Source organism: Elephantulus edwardii, unplaced genomic scaffold, assembly GCF_000299155.1.
Source record: "Elephantulus edwardii isolate Elephantulus edwardi_28Jun2011 unplaced genomic scaffold, EleEdw1.0 scaffold00002, whole genome shotgun sequence".
NCBI lineage: Eukaryota > Metazoa > Chordata > Mammalia > Macroscelidea > Macroscelididae > Elephantulus > Elephantulus edwardii.
This window is the reverse complement of record NW_006399752.1, coordinates 35,806,083-35,821,415: the sequence shown is the minus strand read 5'-3', so window position 1 is coordinate 35,821,415 and position 15,333 is coordinate 35,806,083. Positions and strand designations below refer to the sequence as shown.

The following is a 15,333-nucleotide window of genomic DNA, read 5'->3' as shown; positions in this document are numbered from 1 at the left end:
CTGGGTAGAGTAGAGGGACAGCGCAGGAGGGGAAGACCCTCTATGAGGTGGGTTGATTCAGTGACTGGGGTAATTGGGATGGGTGTGTCAGAGGCAATGCAACTGGCACAGGACAGAGCAGGGTTTAGGGCTGTTGTACACAGGGTCGCTATGAGTCGCAAACAACTCGACGGCACATAACAACAACAACCTATTTATAAAATAGCATCAGTAAATCAATCTGTGCTGTGGACGACTGCAGAGTTGTGTAATGCGGTGGAGAGGATTTCACAGTGCACTCTCTTTCCCCCACTGATGGTACTTCTTGGAGCTCAGTCACAGGTGGCACTGTGGTCAAAGCACTGACAGCTAAGCCAAAGGGTGGTGGTGTGACGCCATGAGCTGCTCTGTGGAGAAGGCTGTGGCAGCGTGCTTCTCTGGGGCGCCCAGGCAGCTGGCTCTTCTTTGTTCCCAGGGGCGACCTACTCAGCGGCGGAGGGTGGACTTTGGGAACTCTTTTTCTGTTACAGACCTTCAGCGACTCTGGACCCTGGACCACATATTTTACCCTGGAGCTGAAACACTATAAACATGAACATGACCACCTCTCTTGAAGTAGTTCAGGAGCTCAAGGAGCTTCTAAATAAGGGACAGACAGGCCCGCAGCTGGGAGCCCACTGGACATGGGGCAGCAACAGCGACACACCTGAATGCCGTCTCCGTGAATTCACAGTGGTGGTGCTGAGAGTGGCATGTGTCCCCTGGGGTCCTAACTGACCTGTGAGACAGGATGCTGCCACAGCCCTTTGACGAGGGCTGCCGTCACCCCCACCACACGGCTGCTCCCTGCCGCAGAGCTGGCTGGGTTTCAGGACTCCTCCACAAGGATACTCAACAGCAGTCAAGATTCAAACCAGATCTTCTGACGTGGAGTCAACACGCTCCCCCTAATTCACCAGCCACACGCTGCAGCCAAGAACATTGGGTCCACTCTACACCCCGATCCCTGCTCCCACCTTCTTCTCAGGCCCTGGCCTCGTCTCTCTGCTTCTTCCCTGCGGAATGCCAGAACCGCTTCGGTGCCCCTTCTACCTCTCTCCACATCCCTTCTGTCCTGCCCAGACAGGGCAGGTCCAGCCCTGCGGACAGTCTACACCCACCCTCACTGCACTGGGAGCGCTGAGCTGGGTCAAACCCTAACACAGCCACTCTGCACGCCAGAAACCGATCCCTGCCCCACCTGGTGTTTCCTAGTCATCCAGGCCTGATGCCTCCGTGGGGCCCTCACAGAGGGGAGGTCTCCAGTGGGTTCTCTCTGACCTTTCACCTCTGCAAGTGCCCCAGGCAGGTGGTGCGTCCTGTGGGGCAGAGGTCACATCCTACCCGCTCCTGTGGCCACAAGAGGCAGCACGCAGCCTGGAGCCCAGCAGGCAGGCTGCAACACTTCCCGATGACTCAGCGTCCAGGCTGTCCTCCACGCTCCGAGTCAGACAACACAGTGGGAAGGTTCTAAAGACGTCCGTCCGTTCACTTCTTCGACCGTCCACCTGATCACAGATGAAAGGCACCTCAGCTGTGGGTCACCTGCCACTATTAAAACCAGCCTCACCCCTCAGGGTGTGGCGGGAATTCCAAAGCAGCAAGTGTGCCTTGATAGGACACAAAAGGGCTTGTGCAGGAGACCTTACCACGGAAAGACAGACAACTGCCACACGTGTTCTGTGTGGGCGTCAGCTCCGAGGGGGCCACTGGAGGACGGCTGCTTAGGACAATATCCTCAGGCCTTCCATTCCTCAAGGATGACCCAGAGGGAAGTTAGGGAGCACTACAGTGCCCCTGCCCAGGAGTCGGAACGGGGGGGGGGGGGCTGAGGGCATCTCCCAGGGAAGCTGCTGCCACAGGCTCTGACCAGCCCCGCCCACTCTGAAACATGAGCGTGGGCGCTAATCAGGTGACTGAACTAGAAATCAAACTGCGGAAAGGCCTAAAGGTGGATTCATCTACTAAACAAACCCAGCAGGTGTGAATAAAAATAAACCAGGCTTATGAAAAAGAGCTCTATTTCCTTAAAGAACAACAAGATTAGTGTGAAATCAGGGTGACAGCATTTTTACGTTCAAGAAAAAAAAATCTCTACCGTCTGGTCTCACAGAACAGAGCTGGACCATCCTACGTGCACGTTCATTTCCCTACTGACAAGCTCTTAGGGAGCACTGGTGGCGCAAAGGCAGGGAGCTGAGCTGCTGGTCCAAAGGCAGCGCCCAGTGCTGGTAGTGGTTCCACCACCTCCCACATAAGTTACCGAAAACTCACCAGCTGGTTCTGGCCTGATGGAAATGAGCTAAATACGTTCTGTTGCCTGATATACAGAATAAAAAAATAACTAGTCTTATCCAGACATATAGTTGTAAGAGGAAGAGCTGTCTGAATAAGCCTTTCAGGTAATTGGACATTCTTCTCTGACAAGCACCAGACTTGACAAGTGGTAATTTATTAAAGGTTAGCTACAATGTAGCATCTGAAGGGAGACCAGGGAGCTGCTTATACTCTCTTCCTTCAAGACTTCAAGACCCAGAGGCGCCTTGTTCTTTGAACAGCTCATCTGGCCCTGACTGATCTCAAAATGCCAACTGGAAAATACTGGTTTGTCGAGTTACGTGTGTCTTCCAAAGGTGACTCATCATGTACCTATGTGAAAAAAATCCCATTACCAGCCTGGATCGTGTCAGGACGGCTGAGCGCTGGCCGCTTGAGCTCACAATGACAGACACACGTTCTCAAGCATTCACATTTCTGCTTGAGACTGACAGCAAACACTGTGAGCTATTGTCCTTCAAATGGCAGGAAGAGCACCACACCAGGGTGCCCCTCCGCCCAAGTGTGGATAACCGGTTTGTCTGTCATTCAGGCAGAAGAGGTATCCAGAAGGGCAGAGGGTTAGCTCCCATCCTGACCACATGAGGGGTGCTTTCGGAGGTTCCCATTTCATCAATCCCACTGGTAGAAGGGTCTGTGTGTGTGGAACGGTCACGGCTCTCAGAGCCATCTTTCCTTCTGTCTGACTTTGTTAACAGCAGTGGGTGGTGGTGCAGGCTGGTGGGCGCCGCAGCCCTCACTTGGCTGAGGGGCCAGCCTATCACTGCCACTTGCACCACCCACGTCAGCACCGTGACAGAGCCGGACACTTAGGACAATGTGGGCAGCGTGAACTTCACACGCGTTTTGGGATGGTCTCAGACACTCGAGATGTGCCATCCACAAAATTAGATGTGATCCAATCATTTCACAGATCAGGAAGAAACCCCAAAGTTTTAAAGTGGAGCCTCCTGTTGACTCTGAACCCTTTAAAATCACATGTAAAAATGGACACACATGTCCATGTTTCAACAAGTCTAATTTCTTAAGTGCTATCAACATGCATTTCCACTTTGAATTTTTTTTTTTAGTGAGAAAAATTTGTATTTAGAATTAAACACCTGGACTCCGTTTAGATGATCGCAATTTTGTTGGCAACATTCAGAGCATCATAGTCAGGAGTAAGTCGAACATAGGCCTTCTTCCCTCCATCAGGCCTAATTAAAGTGTTGACCTTGGCCACATCAATGTCATGGAGCTTCTTTACAGCTTGTTTGATTTGGTGCTTTTTGGCCTTGACATCCACAATGAACACAAGTGTGTTGTTACCTTCTGTCTTCTTCATGGCTGACTCAGTGGTCAGGGGAAACTTGATGATGGCTTGGTGGTCAAGCTTGCCTCTCCTGGGGGTGCCCTTCTGGGGGTACTCAGGCTATCTTTGGAGTCTCAGCGACTTAGGAAGGTGGGTGATGTGTGGATCTTTTGTGTGTGTGTGTGTGTGTGCGTGTGTGTGTGTGTGTGGCCGGGGATGCCCTTCAGGATGCCTTCTTGCCTTTAATATCTTTGCTTTGGCTTCAGTTTTGGGAGGGGCGGGGGCTCCTTCTTTGTTCTCGGCACCATCTTCCTGAATTTCTTAAAAAGGATTTACATTGCCAACTCAATGGCACACAACAAAAAAGTGTTACTTGGTTCGCTATCCTTGTTTGATTGTAAGAAAATATCCATGCCTGCAGAATATTAAAAGATCAGACCATTTAATGGAAAAGGCAGATGACTAAACTCAGAAACACTCAAAGTTGACAAATACCAAGACTCTCCTCTGTGGGTACTGCTCCTCCTCCCCTCAGTGACGGACGGGCATGTGTCTACCCCGTGCCCCGTACCTGTGATGCTGCTGTGCACTGTGGGAGTTACAGAAGGATCCGGGAGCTGGTAAACCGCACTGCAAAGGATTAAGGGCGGAATGCAACACTCCCAAGCCCATCACTGCTCCCCATAGAGGGCGTTCCCCCAGGTGCAGCCTGTACCATCGTCTTGGCACACTAGGCAGAGGCGACCTGCCCATGTTCTCCCTGGGCCTTGCTGGTGGGGGACTCCAGCCAACCGAAAGGGGCACCTGAGGCTCGCAGCGATTCCCTGCCCACCAGTGCGCTCTCGCTACAGATAAAAGGGAGGGAAATGAGCTGCGGGGTGGGTGCCGGGTGGTCCTTGTACCAGTAAGAACACTGTCAGGACCTGTCATGTGCTCTGAGTCAGAAATGACTCACAGTTGAGCCCTATCTTTTTTCGTGGAGCTGCTGGTGGATTTGAACTGTATGCCTTTGGGTTGGCATTGCAGTCCTATCATTAGGTCACCAGAGTGGCTGACTTTGGGAAAAGGGAGAGCATCTTTGCGGGCCTGAGTCCCTCTGCAGGAGTGAGCTCTTTGACACCAAGGAGGCCCAGGACAGAGGGGGACCTGTGAGTAAGCCGGCATGCAGACACTGAAGGCAACCACGACGTCCTTCACCACCGATGGAGCGAGTGGGCCTTCCCCAGGGCAGGGACCCTAATGTCGGACCTCTAGCCTCCTAAACTCTAAGGAAATACATTTCTGTTTGTGGAAGTCACCCCCTTGTGGTGTCTGTTACAGAAATAATCAACCCTTTCCTTTCTGCGCTTCAGTATTATGTGGGAAATGAAAAGGTCAGTCAGGCTAGACGGTGAAGGGTTCATTCTAGGATTTAATGCTGTGCTGTGTGATCCAGATGAAACCGTATAAACACACACAGAACATACACAGTGTTGAGCCTTGTTACTCATAACATGAAACAAAACCAACTCAAAACCTCCAATGCAAGTCAAGAGGACGCTGAGTCACGGCTGCCCCCTCCTCCTGGCAGCCGCTGCCCACCTTTGTGCTGACAGCACAGTTCCTTACGCACCAGCCCCCAGAACTCCCTGGCCACTCCTCAAAACCACAGGGCAATGCCACTTTATGATGGCCAAGAAAAGAAGCTTGAGTTGGTCCTGACTCCTGGCTGACACTCCAGCAAGCTCCAGATGCTGTGGACGGCACGGCCTCTGACACTCATCTCTCCCTCGCGGAGGGGCTGCGGGATTTGAACCTCCAGAGCAAAGCCGCTAGCGTAACAGTGCAACACTTCCCAGCCCTCTAGGAAGCAGAAGATAATAGACTTGTGTTTCCAATCCAAAGGCAGACAGTTTGAACCCACTAGCTGCTTTGAGGAGGAAATATGGACAGTGTCTTCCAGTCCCATTTACAGCCTGTGAGAAGGCGCTGAAGGGTGGGTTGCGATTGGACAGCCAGGAATTAGTTTTCAGTTAGGCGAGGATGGGAGGGACTGGAAGCTGTCCACGCCGCTGGCGGGAACACCACGACTTTGGGAGAGTCTGACAGTTCTGCAAGCAGGTGCCCATAGAATTACTATGAGATCCATCAGCCGGAGCAATGAGAACATACCTCTGCAGAGAAGTCTGTCCACACATGTTAAGAGCAGCATCGCTCAAGCTAGTCAGAGTGGAAACAACGCAAATATCCAAAGACTACCAAATGGAGAAACAACGTGGACACCGTTTAACCAAGCGTTTGTCCACCATCAAGAGGGTGGTGTTCTCACACCTGCTACCACATGAAGGCCTCTCGAAAGCATCATGCTACAGGGCCCCGCGCACAGAGGATCACAGAGGGACAGGAGTCACTAAGTAGAGAAAACGTTCGTTCAGGCTGAGCAAATCTACAGAGAGCAGCTGTCGAGGGCTGGGAGACGGGGGAGGTGGGGAGGTAGGGAGGTGACTTCCATGGGTATGGGGTTTCATTCAGAGGGGACAGAAATATTCTCTATTTAGATGTTGTGGGTGCAAACCCCTGTGACTATATTAAACACAACAGAATTGTGTTTCTTAAATGGGTCTCATTATGCTTCAAAGATACTTCACGTTTTACAAACCAAAGGTTTTTGACAACCCTCTGTCAATAAAGTCCGCTGGCACCATTCTCCCAACAGCAAAGGCTCGCTTTGTGTGTCTGTCTCATTTTGGTAATTCTCACATTTCACACTTTCCCATAAAACTAGTGCACCGTTAACAGACTCACTGCCTTCTAGCCTACTCTGAATCGTGGTGACTGACCATCCATCAGGGGTCTGAGGCTGGAAAACATGACAGGAGCAAACAGCCTCCTCTTTGTCCGGTGGGACCGTTTAGCAATCCAACATGCATCCTACCTCACCCCACCCCAGCACCAGGGCTCCAGTATGACGCCAACGCAACTTTTACGTGTCCTGAGGAATTAGAAAACTGGTGTGATGCACTTTATCGAGGTCTTTACTTACCTGATGGGGCCTCCGAGGCACACTTCTATTATCCACTTAGTCTAGGCCTGTCCTCACATTCGAACTAAAGGTCTGGGAGGGCAGAAGCCCTGCCCAAGGCCTGAGTTCTTAAAGACACGTGTGGTTGGGGAGCGTCATGTGGGGGCTCTCAGAGGGAACATCACACGGTGACCACTGAGGGAGCGCCATGTGGGGGCCTCCAGGGGAGTATCACACGGTGCCCCCTGAGGGGGTGCCATGCGGGGCCCTTCGAGGGGGCATTTCACAGAAACCCTGCCCACGGCTTGAGTTCTTAAAGACATGGGTGGCCGGTGGGGGGACGCCACGCGGGGCCTGTCAAAGGAGCACCACGTAAAGCCTGCGAATTGCTGCAGAGAGGACAAGCTGGCTTTTCAGCGGTGAGAACAGGGTTAAGTGAGCAGTATGCGTATCCAGTTAGGGAACAATTATGACTGTGGGAGGACACCCGCCCTAAGGGGCCTGAGCCTGTTTCTACTTAGAGGGACCCTGCGGGAGAGAGTCTAACGGTCCCTCGGGGCCTCCCAGTCTGGAGGTGTAGTGCCTAATGCGTCAGTTAACCGAAAGATCAGAGGTTTGCACCCATCAGTTCCTTCCCTGGAGAAAGATGGCGTCTCCTCCGGGAAAGCTGGCCAGCCTGGGAACCTGACAGAGGGTCACTGGGGGGAGGAAGTCACTTGACAGCAGTGGGGTTTGTGTCTGTTTGTTTTCGCCTGACTCTTTACAAGTGACACCGTCTCATCTGTCTCCTCTGAAGTGGCTGAGGATTTGAACATTTGACCTTTCGATTTGCAGCCAAAGGCGTAAACAATGTGCCTCCTACACAGTTCTTCACCATAAGTGTTGTCAGCGCTTTGCCAACTCACAGCTTCCAGACGTGACCAAGGAAGGGCCTGACTCGAGTAGCTGGGAACCCCTCCGGCTCAAGGCCGAACATGTGGGCCGGACCCAGACAGCAGATGCCCACCCCTTCGGGAGACCCTTCTCTTGGGATACCACTCGACCCAGGTACCAATGGCAACTAAGGCTATTCTTGTCTGACATAAACTTAATGGACAATAAAAAGTGTTTTAGGGACAAGAAAACATCTACTGTGTGACAGACAAGTGACCACCAGTTCAGGAAGAAACAAGGTCAAAGGCCTACAACGCACCACTGACATGAAAGTCCCAACAAGTGGTCAAGGGCGAGGAGGGAACCAGCGACCGACGTTCTGGGGGAAACCTTAGCTACTTTTCCTTATGATCCTGGGAGTGGGAGGACTTCCCAGGAAGAGATCTTCCCAGTTCTCCTGTCTGAGCCGCTAAATCCACTCAGTGCTCCTCCGGCAAACACGCTGGCCAGGCGGCTACACGACCCTGGCAGCCGGGTGGCCAACTCCCACCGCAAACTCTGAACTTCAAAAATGAATGACAATGAATTCAAATAATCAACTTCAGATAGAGCTGCCTGTGTTATGTAGAAATAATGTTACTTTCATGTTCTTCCTGAAGCACATAGACTAAAGTGAGAAATCAAGGTATTTTATCTTTACTGAGTGAATGAATAAATAAATAATTCAGTAATTTAAGAGTTCAGTAGATCAGGCGTGGTAGTAAGAGTTGAAGGAAGACCAGAACTTAAAATTTTATATTAAGCAACACAAATGCCATACAAAGAGTTGACTACAACCTAAAGCCACCGTGAACAACAGACCTGAACTCTGTCCTATCCTATGCTCTTCTCACAATCTTCACTATGTTTGAGACCACTACAGACTTATTGTTATGTGCTGTCCTGTTCCCTCATAGGAACGCTATGCACAGTAGCTCCAAACCCTGCCCTGTCCTGAGCCAGTCTCACTGATCCCAACACACCCAGCCCCATTACTCCAGTTACTCTGTCAATCTATCTCATCCAGGTTCTTCCTCTCCTGTGCTATCCCTTCACCTTCCCGAGCATGATGTTCTTTGCCAAGGACTGGTATCTCTTGGCCATGTGCCCAAAGTATGTGAGACGGAGCTTTAGAATCCTAGCCACCTCCAAGGAGAAACCTGATTTCACTCTCTCCAGGACAAATCTGTTTGTTCTCTTGGCAGCCCATGGTATGTTCAATACTCTTCTCCAGCACCACAGCACCATTCAAAGGCATTGATTCTTCTGTCATCCTTAGTCATGATCCAGCCCTCTGATGTATAGTAAGTAACTGTGAAAACCATGGCCTGGAACAGGCGCACCTTAGTTTCTGGACTGACAACTTTGCTCTTTAGCACTCTACAGAGGTCCCTGACAGCAGATTTTCCTAATGCAATTTGTCTTTTGATTTTCTGACTGCTGGTGCATAGAGTGTTCACTGTGGAACCAAGCAAGCGAAAATTGTTAACCGTCCCAATCTATCATGGTGCTGCCAAATAGCCCAGTGGTGACAAGCTTTGTCTTCTTGATGCTGCATTCCAAACCATATTGAAGACTATAGTCCTTGGCTTTCTGCAGCAAACACTTCTAGTCCTCCTCAGTTTCGGCAAGCAAAGTTGTGCCATCTACATAACGCAGGTTGTTGACGAGTCTCTGTCCAATCCTGATGCCACATTCCTCCTTATAAAGTCCAGCCTCCCAAATGATGTTCCTCATATAGATTGAAGTAAGGAGACAGAACACATTCCTGACACACTCCTCTCCTGACTTTAAACCATGCAGTGTTTCCTGCTCTCTTCTGACAACTGCTTCCTGCTGCAAGTATAGATTTTGCATGAGCATAGTCAAGTGTTCTGGGATCCCCACTCTTCTCAATGTTAGCCACAATTTGTGCGATACACACAATCAAAGAGGACTTTGCATAGTCAATGAAACACAGATAAGACATTCCTCTGGTGCTCTAAATTTGCAGCCAAGATCCATCTGACTTTAGCGATAATGTCCCTACTGCCATGGCCTCTCCTAAACCCAGCTTGTATTTCTGGTAGTTCTCTGCCCATGTACTGTTCAGCTGGTTTTGGATAATCTTCAGCAGGATTTTGCTTTTGATCATGTTTGATAGTTTCCAGTCTGTAGGATCACCTTTTTTTTTTGGAGTGGGAATAAATATGGATCTCTTCCAGTCAGGTAGGCCAAGTAGTTGTCCTTCAGATTTCTTGGTACAACTTGGTGAGCACGTCCAAGGCAGTGTCTGTTTGTTGAAATAGTAACATCTTGTTGTGTGCCATGAGAAGCAACCCAACGCTGGCCTCTCAGCAGGTTTTCAGAGGCTTTAAACGTCACGGGTGGAAGAGATTGCCTGACCTCCTGTGGAGCAAATGGTGGATTCGAACCGTGTGCCTTTGGAACTGCAACAGAGCTCCTTGCCGTGAATGCTCCCTGTTGAGCTGCTGTTAGGTGCCGTTGAGTTGAGTCTGACTCACAGTTATCCTATGAGCGATGCTCTGAATATTGTCCTATGCTGGACTCGTAATGAGGGACGTCCAAAACTGAAGGGTGTATAAAATATCAAAAATTCTAACAAACACAAGAGAATGAGCTGCCCAGAATGAATTAGAGTAGGCATACTGTGTGCCATCCTTACAGGTGGTGCTGATGGAGGGCAGTGGTACCTGACCTTCAAAGAGAGGCCATAGAGTGACAAGCAGAGGATGGGAGATTCAGCAGTTAGAACAACCCACACGAACCCAGTATGACGGACGCCGCCTCGGCCAGTCAGGGCACTTTCCCATACCAGCCCAGAGGGGCAGAGGCCATTGCAACCAATAAGGATAACGGGTCCGGAAATTCGCATGGATGGGCAGAACCCATCTGCCTGATACCCACGTGGTCCCATCTCTTCTGCCCACTATTAAAATCTTCCTACACTGGTATGCACACATCTTTACTTCCAAACTACATATGAGCACCATTACATTGTCATATATGTTAAAAAACCCCTAAAACAATATGTGAAGAGAAAAAGACCTTGGGTACAAAGTTGCAAATTTCCACCGCACATGAAGATGTGCGGATGAATACACACAACATATCTAGCCCCCAGAGGGCCCTGGAGGGACCCCTGAGACCATGATCAGTGGCGCCCAGGGTATCCTAACAGGGAGCTATCATTCCTCAGCATGGACATACACATGCTGGGACTGGAGGACCCTTTCCTGGGCAGTGAGGTTTTGTGGGAAGAGGCTGCCTGCTTCCAGAGACGCTATGGCCGAGACCAGAGCAGGCAGCCGTGCGCTCCTGGCTGGAGGACTTACCATATGGACTACTTCGGGGTAGATTGGCTCTGTGATGACGTTCCGGTTGTGGGTGATGTACTCCACCATTTCACTCAACGCGGCTCGTTTCACTTCCTTCCACTTTAGGTCACTGAGTGGGTCGGAAACAAAGTCAAAGAGGACACAACACTGACGTAACTTCTGGATGAAAAGCTTCTCTTGATCAGCAGGAGGAACATCTGAAAGGCAGAAAAGCAAGACATCGATTGGAAAATGCTTAACCCAAAGGTGAGGGAGACACAGAAAGCTCCTGCTATGTTTCTGTCAGGATCCCTGGAGGTCGAGTGGTAACGAGGTGTGCTGCCACCCGAAGGCAGGCAGATCAAATCCACCAGCTGCTCGACGGGAGGAGATGGGTGATCTCTGCCTGTGAGATTTACTGCTTCTGAAAACCTGCGGAGCGTCAGCTACGGGTTAGTTCCAACTGGACAGTACGCAATGGTAATTTTTATTTTGAATTAATGGACTCAAGAGAAAAAGAGATGAAACAAGGTCACAGAGGTGAAACATGCCTTTAAAATAAAAAATGAAAACACCAGTCAAGACTCAGACCAAAAGTTTAGAATGTTTTTAATGATTTGGAAAATTTTTCAACCTTGTGAAAAATTTTTTTCAGCACCATTCCAAATACTTCCCTCTAAACATTTCAACAATGTTTGTGAACCAGCACTAACTTCCCCAAAGGCATGTGCTGGGTGGGGCCAGGGGCGAGGGCGTGGGACCACGCCCTGCACAGCTTGTGTACAGGACAGGTGGAGACAGGCCTGAGAGGGGTCTTCCTCTAAACTAACCAAAGAAGAGGGTACAAGCGCCCTTCACTGCTAAGAAGAACACACATCACAGTGACGTCTAAACAAACTGCTACACACACACACACCCCCCCCAATCCCAAATCCAACCCAGTGCCTATGACTCGATTCCAACTGATGGAGCCCCTCCAGGTTCGAGGCTGTAATTTCCTGGGGTCCATCTTTCTCTTGCAGAGTGGCTGGTTGATGTGAACCACCAACCTCTAGGTTAGGTTAGTAGCCCAACATCACATCACTAGGGCTCCACAAAGCACTCTGGATACACATGAGCATGTGGGTGTTACTAATGGTTATGACATAGAAATGGCACAAATAAGTGCGGTAATAGCACCTGTTACCTAGTGGTTGCGGGCAGGTGGTAGAATTCTTGACTTCCACGCGGAAGACCTAGATTCAATTCCCAGCAGGAGCACATCACATGCAGTCACCACCTGTCTGTCAGCGGAAGCCTCTGTGTTGCCACGATGCTGAACAGGTTTCAGTGAAGCTTCCAGATGAGGAAGGACTAGGAGGAAAGGCCTGGCAACCTACTAGCAAAGATCCGTCAGTGGGACTGGAGGGTCACAATCATCTGATCTGTAGCCAACATCAGGATGACGCAGACCGGCAGAGCGGTGTCCTGCTGCGTGTGACGCTGGGGGGGCCAGGACTGACCTGACAGCAGCCGGAAGCTGCTCACCGGGCCAGGCCCTGCTCAGTACCTTACACACCTGCTCTCACCTAACCCTTGCCACACCTCAGAGAGCACCCAGGGCTCAACAGCCATCGAGAGGCCTGGCGCGGGGCGAAGCAGGGCTCAAGCAGAGCCCTGTGGACTCCGGAACACTCAGTTCTGCCAGCGAGGCAGCTGTGGAGTCAATGACTCTGAGATGGGAAGGTGCTGGAGGGCGGATCCTGCAGACATTGTCCTGAAGGCCCCTGGGTGGGCTCCTGACCACGGTAATATGGCGTGCTGTCTACCAGTTACATGGATATAGAAGTTACGGATAGTGCACCCCACACTGAGGACTACTGAGTGCACATGCAAGAGGAAAAATTTGAAACACTGAAAATTCCCAAAATGTGACACCAAGATGCCAAGTGAGCGGGAGAGCTGAGGAGCTGGGCTGTGGGGGTGGCCTGGAGCAAGACTGCCCCAGCCTCCAATTTGTAGAAAACAGACTCTGGGAAAGTGTGAGCAGTAAATCAAGGCTGGCTGTGCCGTGAAATGCCACGTACCAGCACTTCCAAACAGCCACGATACAGTATGATGAGAGAAGGTCCCAGTGCGAGATGCCCCTAGAATGCACCGTGACAGATCACAGGTGTCTTGGGGCCATGCTGTGGACTCTGGGGAGAAACCAGTGGTGCTACCCCTCCCCTCACAGAAAGGTGTCTTTCTGCACCTCGGCCAGGAGACCAGGGCCACCGCCGAGGGCCTGCAGCACCCTGTGAGCTCTGTACAGAGATGTGTGAAGGCAGAAACAATGCCACCACTCACTCTCAGCATGGTTATTTCCATTAGAATTTGATGCTAACTTGTTGACTACGTTAACACGAGTCTATTATCTTGAAGGAGTCACTCAATAGGCAAACTAAGATTTTCCTCTGGTTTAATTTCAAAAAAGGTCAGTATTAATAAAGCGTTTTAATTTGCATCCACCAAAGCTCTTGGGGTCCTAAATAACCTTTAGGAGAGTAAAGGGTGACCAAGAACACGCAGCTGAGCCCTCCAGTCTGGCTTCCTGTCCTCCTGTGTTCACCTCTCACTCACTTTCTGGCCTCTCCACCGAGGCGTCACCTTGCTGCTCTCACTTCTCCAGGGCCTGGCCTCTAACTCCACAGGCACAGCAGTGCCACTTGTCCACAGCCTGTGCCCCTCTTCCTGGATGTCACAGTGAGGGTGTGGTGGCCCTTTCTGAAGCTCTCCCTTCTCCCTGACAAGGAGCCCTGGTGGGGCTCGCTGAAAGGGTGGGTTTGAACCCATCTAGTAAGGAGCTCAGTATTTCTCAAGTGGAACGAACTAAAAACAAATTCAAGTCACGAGTTGCAAGACTGAAAGATGCTTTGGGCAAAGTCTTGAATGATTCAGGAAGCAATAAAAGAGAATGGAGGGAATGAACATACAGAGCCACCACACCAAAAAGAACTTGTCAACACAGAGACATTTCAGGAAGTAGTATATGATCAAGTGTCAATGGTTACTGAATCCACCAGATGCTCCGCTGGAGAAGGAGGGTCAATCTCCTCCTGTGCCAGTCAGATCTGACTCAGTAATATACAACAAGGAAAAAAAAAACTAAACCAAAAACAGAGTCAGCGGTGAGGAGGGAAGAAGCTCAAGCCGTAATGAAGGCATTGTCAAAAAAATATTGCCCCAGGAATGATGGGATATCAGTTGTCATGTTCCAAAACACAGATGTAGCTCTCGATGTGTTAACCAGCCTCTGCCAGGAAATCTAGAAAACAGCTACCTCCGTGGTCCACTGACTGGAAGAGATCTGTATTCCTTCTCCTTCCTAAGACAGGTGATCTAAAAGAATCACTAATATCACATGCGAGCAAAATACTGCTGAAGATCATCCAAAACCAACTAGAACAGGACACTGACAGAAAATGGTCAGAAGTTCAAGCTTAGAAAAGGCCACGGCACCAAGTACATAACTGTAGATGTCAGATGGCTCTTAGCTGAAGGCAGAGACTACCAGAAGAGTATCTGTTTGTGCTTTACTAACATTTGTGCTTTATTTGTGCAAAAGCATTTGATTGTGTGGATCGTGGCTAACACGGAGGAGAACGGGGATTCCAGAACATTAACTGTGCATAAATGAACCCTATACAAGGGGACACCTCACAATTTAACGTCAAGAAAGGAGTGCAACATGGCTATATCCTTTCTCCATACTTTTTCTTTCTTTCTTTTTCTCTCCATACTTTTTCAGTTTGTATGCTGAACAAATCACTGGAGAAGCTGGACTTTATGAAGAAGGTTGTGGTATCAGGATTGGAGGAAGACTCACCAACAACCTGTATTATGCAGATGACACAACCTTGCTTGTTGAATGTGAGTAGGACCTGAAGCACTTGTTGCAGATCAAGGACTTGCAATATGGATGACATCTCAACATCAAGAATACTAAGTTCCTCACCACTGGGCCAATAAGCAACATCATGATAGATGGAGAAAAGACTGACGATGTCAATGATTTTATCTTAGTTGGATCCACAATCAACACCATATGTACCAGCAGTCAAGAAATCAAAGACGCATTGCAGTCCGCTATCAGGGAACTCTCCAAAGAACTGAAGAGCAATGATGTCAACTTAAAGCCTAAGATGTGCCTGATTAAAGCCATGGCCTTTTCAATCACCTGCTATGCTTCTGAGAGTTGGGCAACAAATAAGGATGACAGAAGGAGGACGGATGCCTGTGAGTTACAGTGCTGGAGAAGAGTGCTGAGTGTCCCATGGACTGCCCGAAGAACATGCAGCCAGAGGGCTCCTTAGAGGCAAAAAGGATGGTGAAGCTTCACCTCACTTACTCTGGGCATGCTGTTAGGAGAGGCTATTCCCTGGAGAGAGACAGCATGCTTGGAAGACTCAGTGAGATGGACTGACCAAGTGCCTAAT

The 15,333-nt window shown here is 49.9% G+C and overlaps 1 protein-coding gene across 1 annotated transcript in view; it reads right to left on the bottom strand.

The window, feature by feature from the left end:
* Nucleotides 1-15,333, bottom strand: part of PPP2R5C (protein phosphatase 2, regulatory subunit B', gamma) — a 172,894-nt gene that overhangs the window by 52,028 nt on the left and 105,533 nt on the right. Inside the window, exon 2 of the mRNA XM_006879074.1 lies at nucleotides 10,895-11,094. Coding sequence (XP_006879136.1) covers nucleotides 10,895-10,963 — 69 coding nt within the window. The 5' untranslated portion in view covers nucleotides 10,964-11,094. The remainder of the gene's footprint in view (nucleotides 1-10,894; nucleotides 11,095-15,333) is intronic.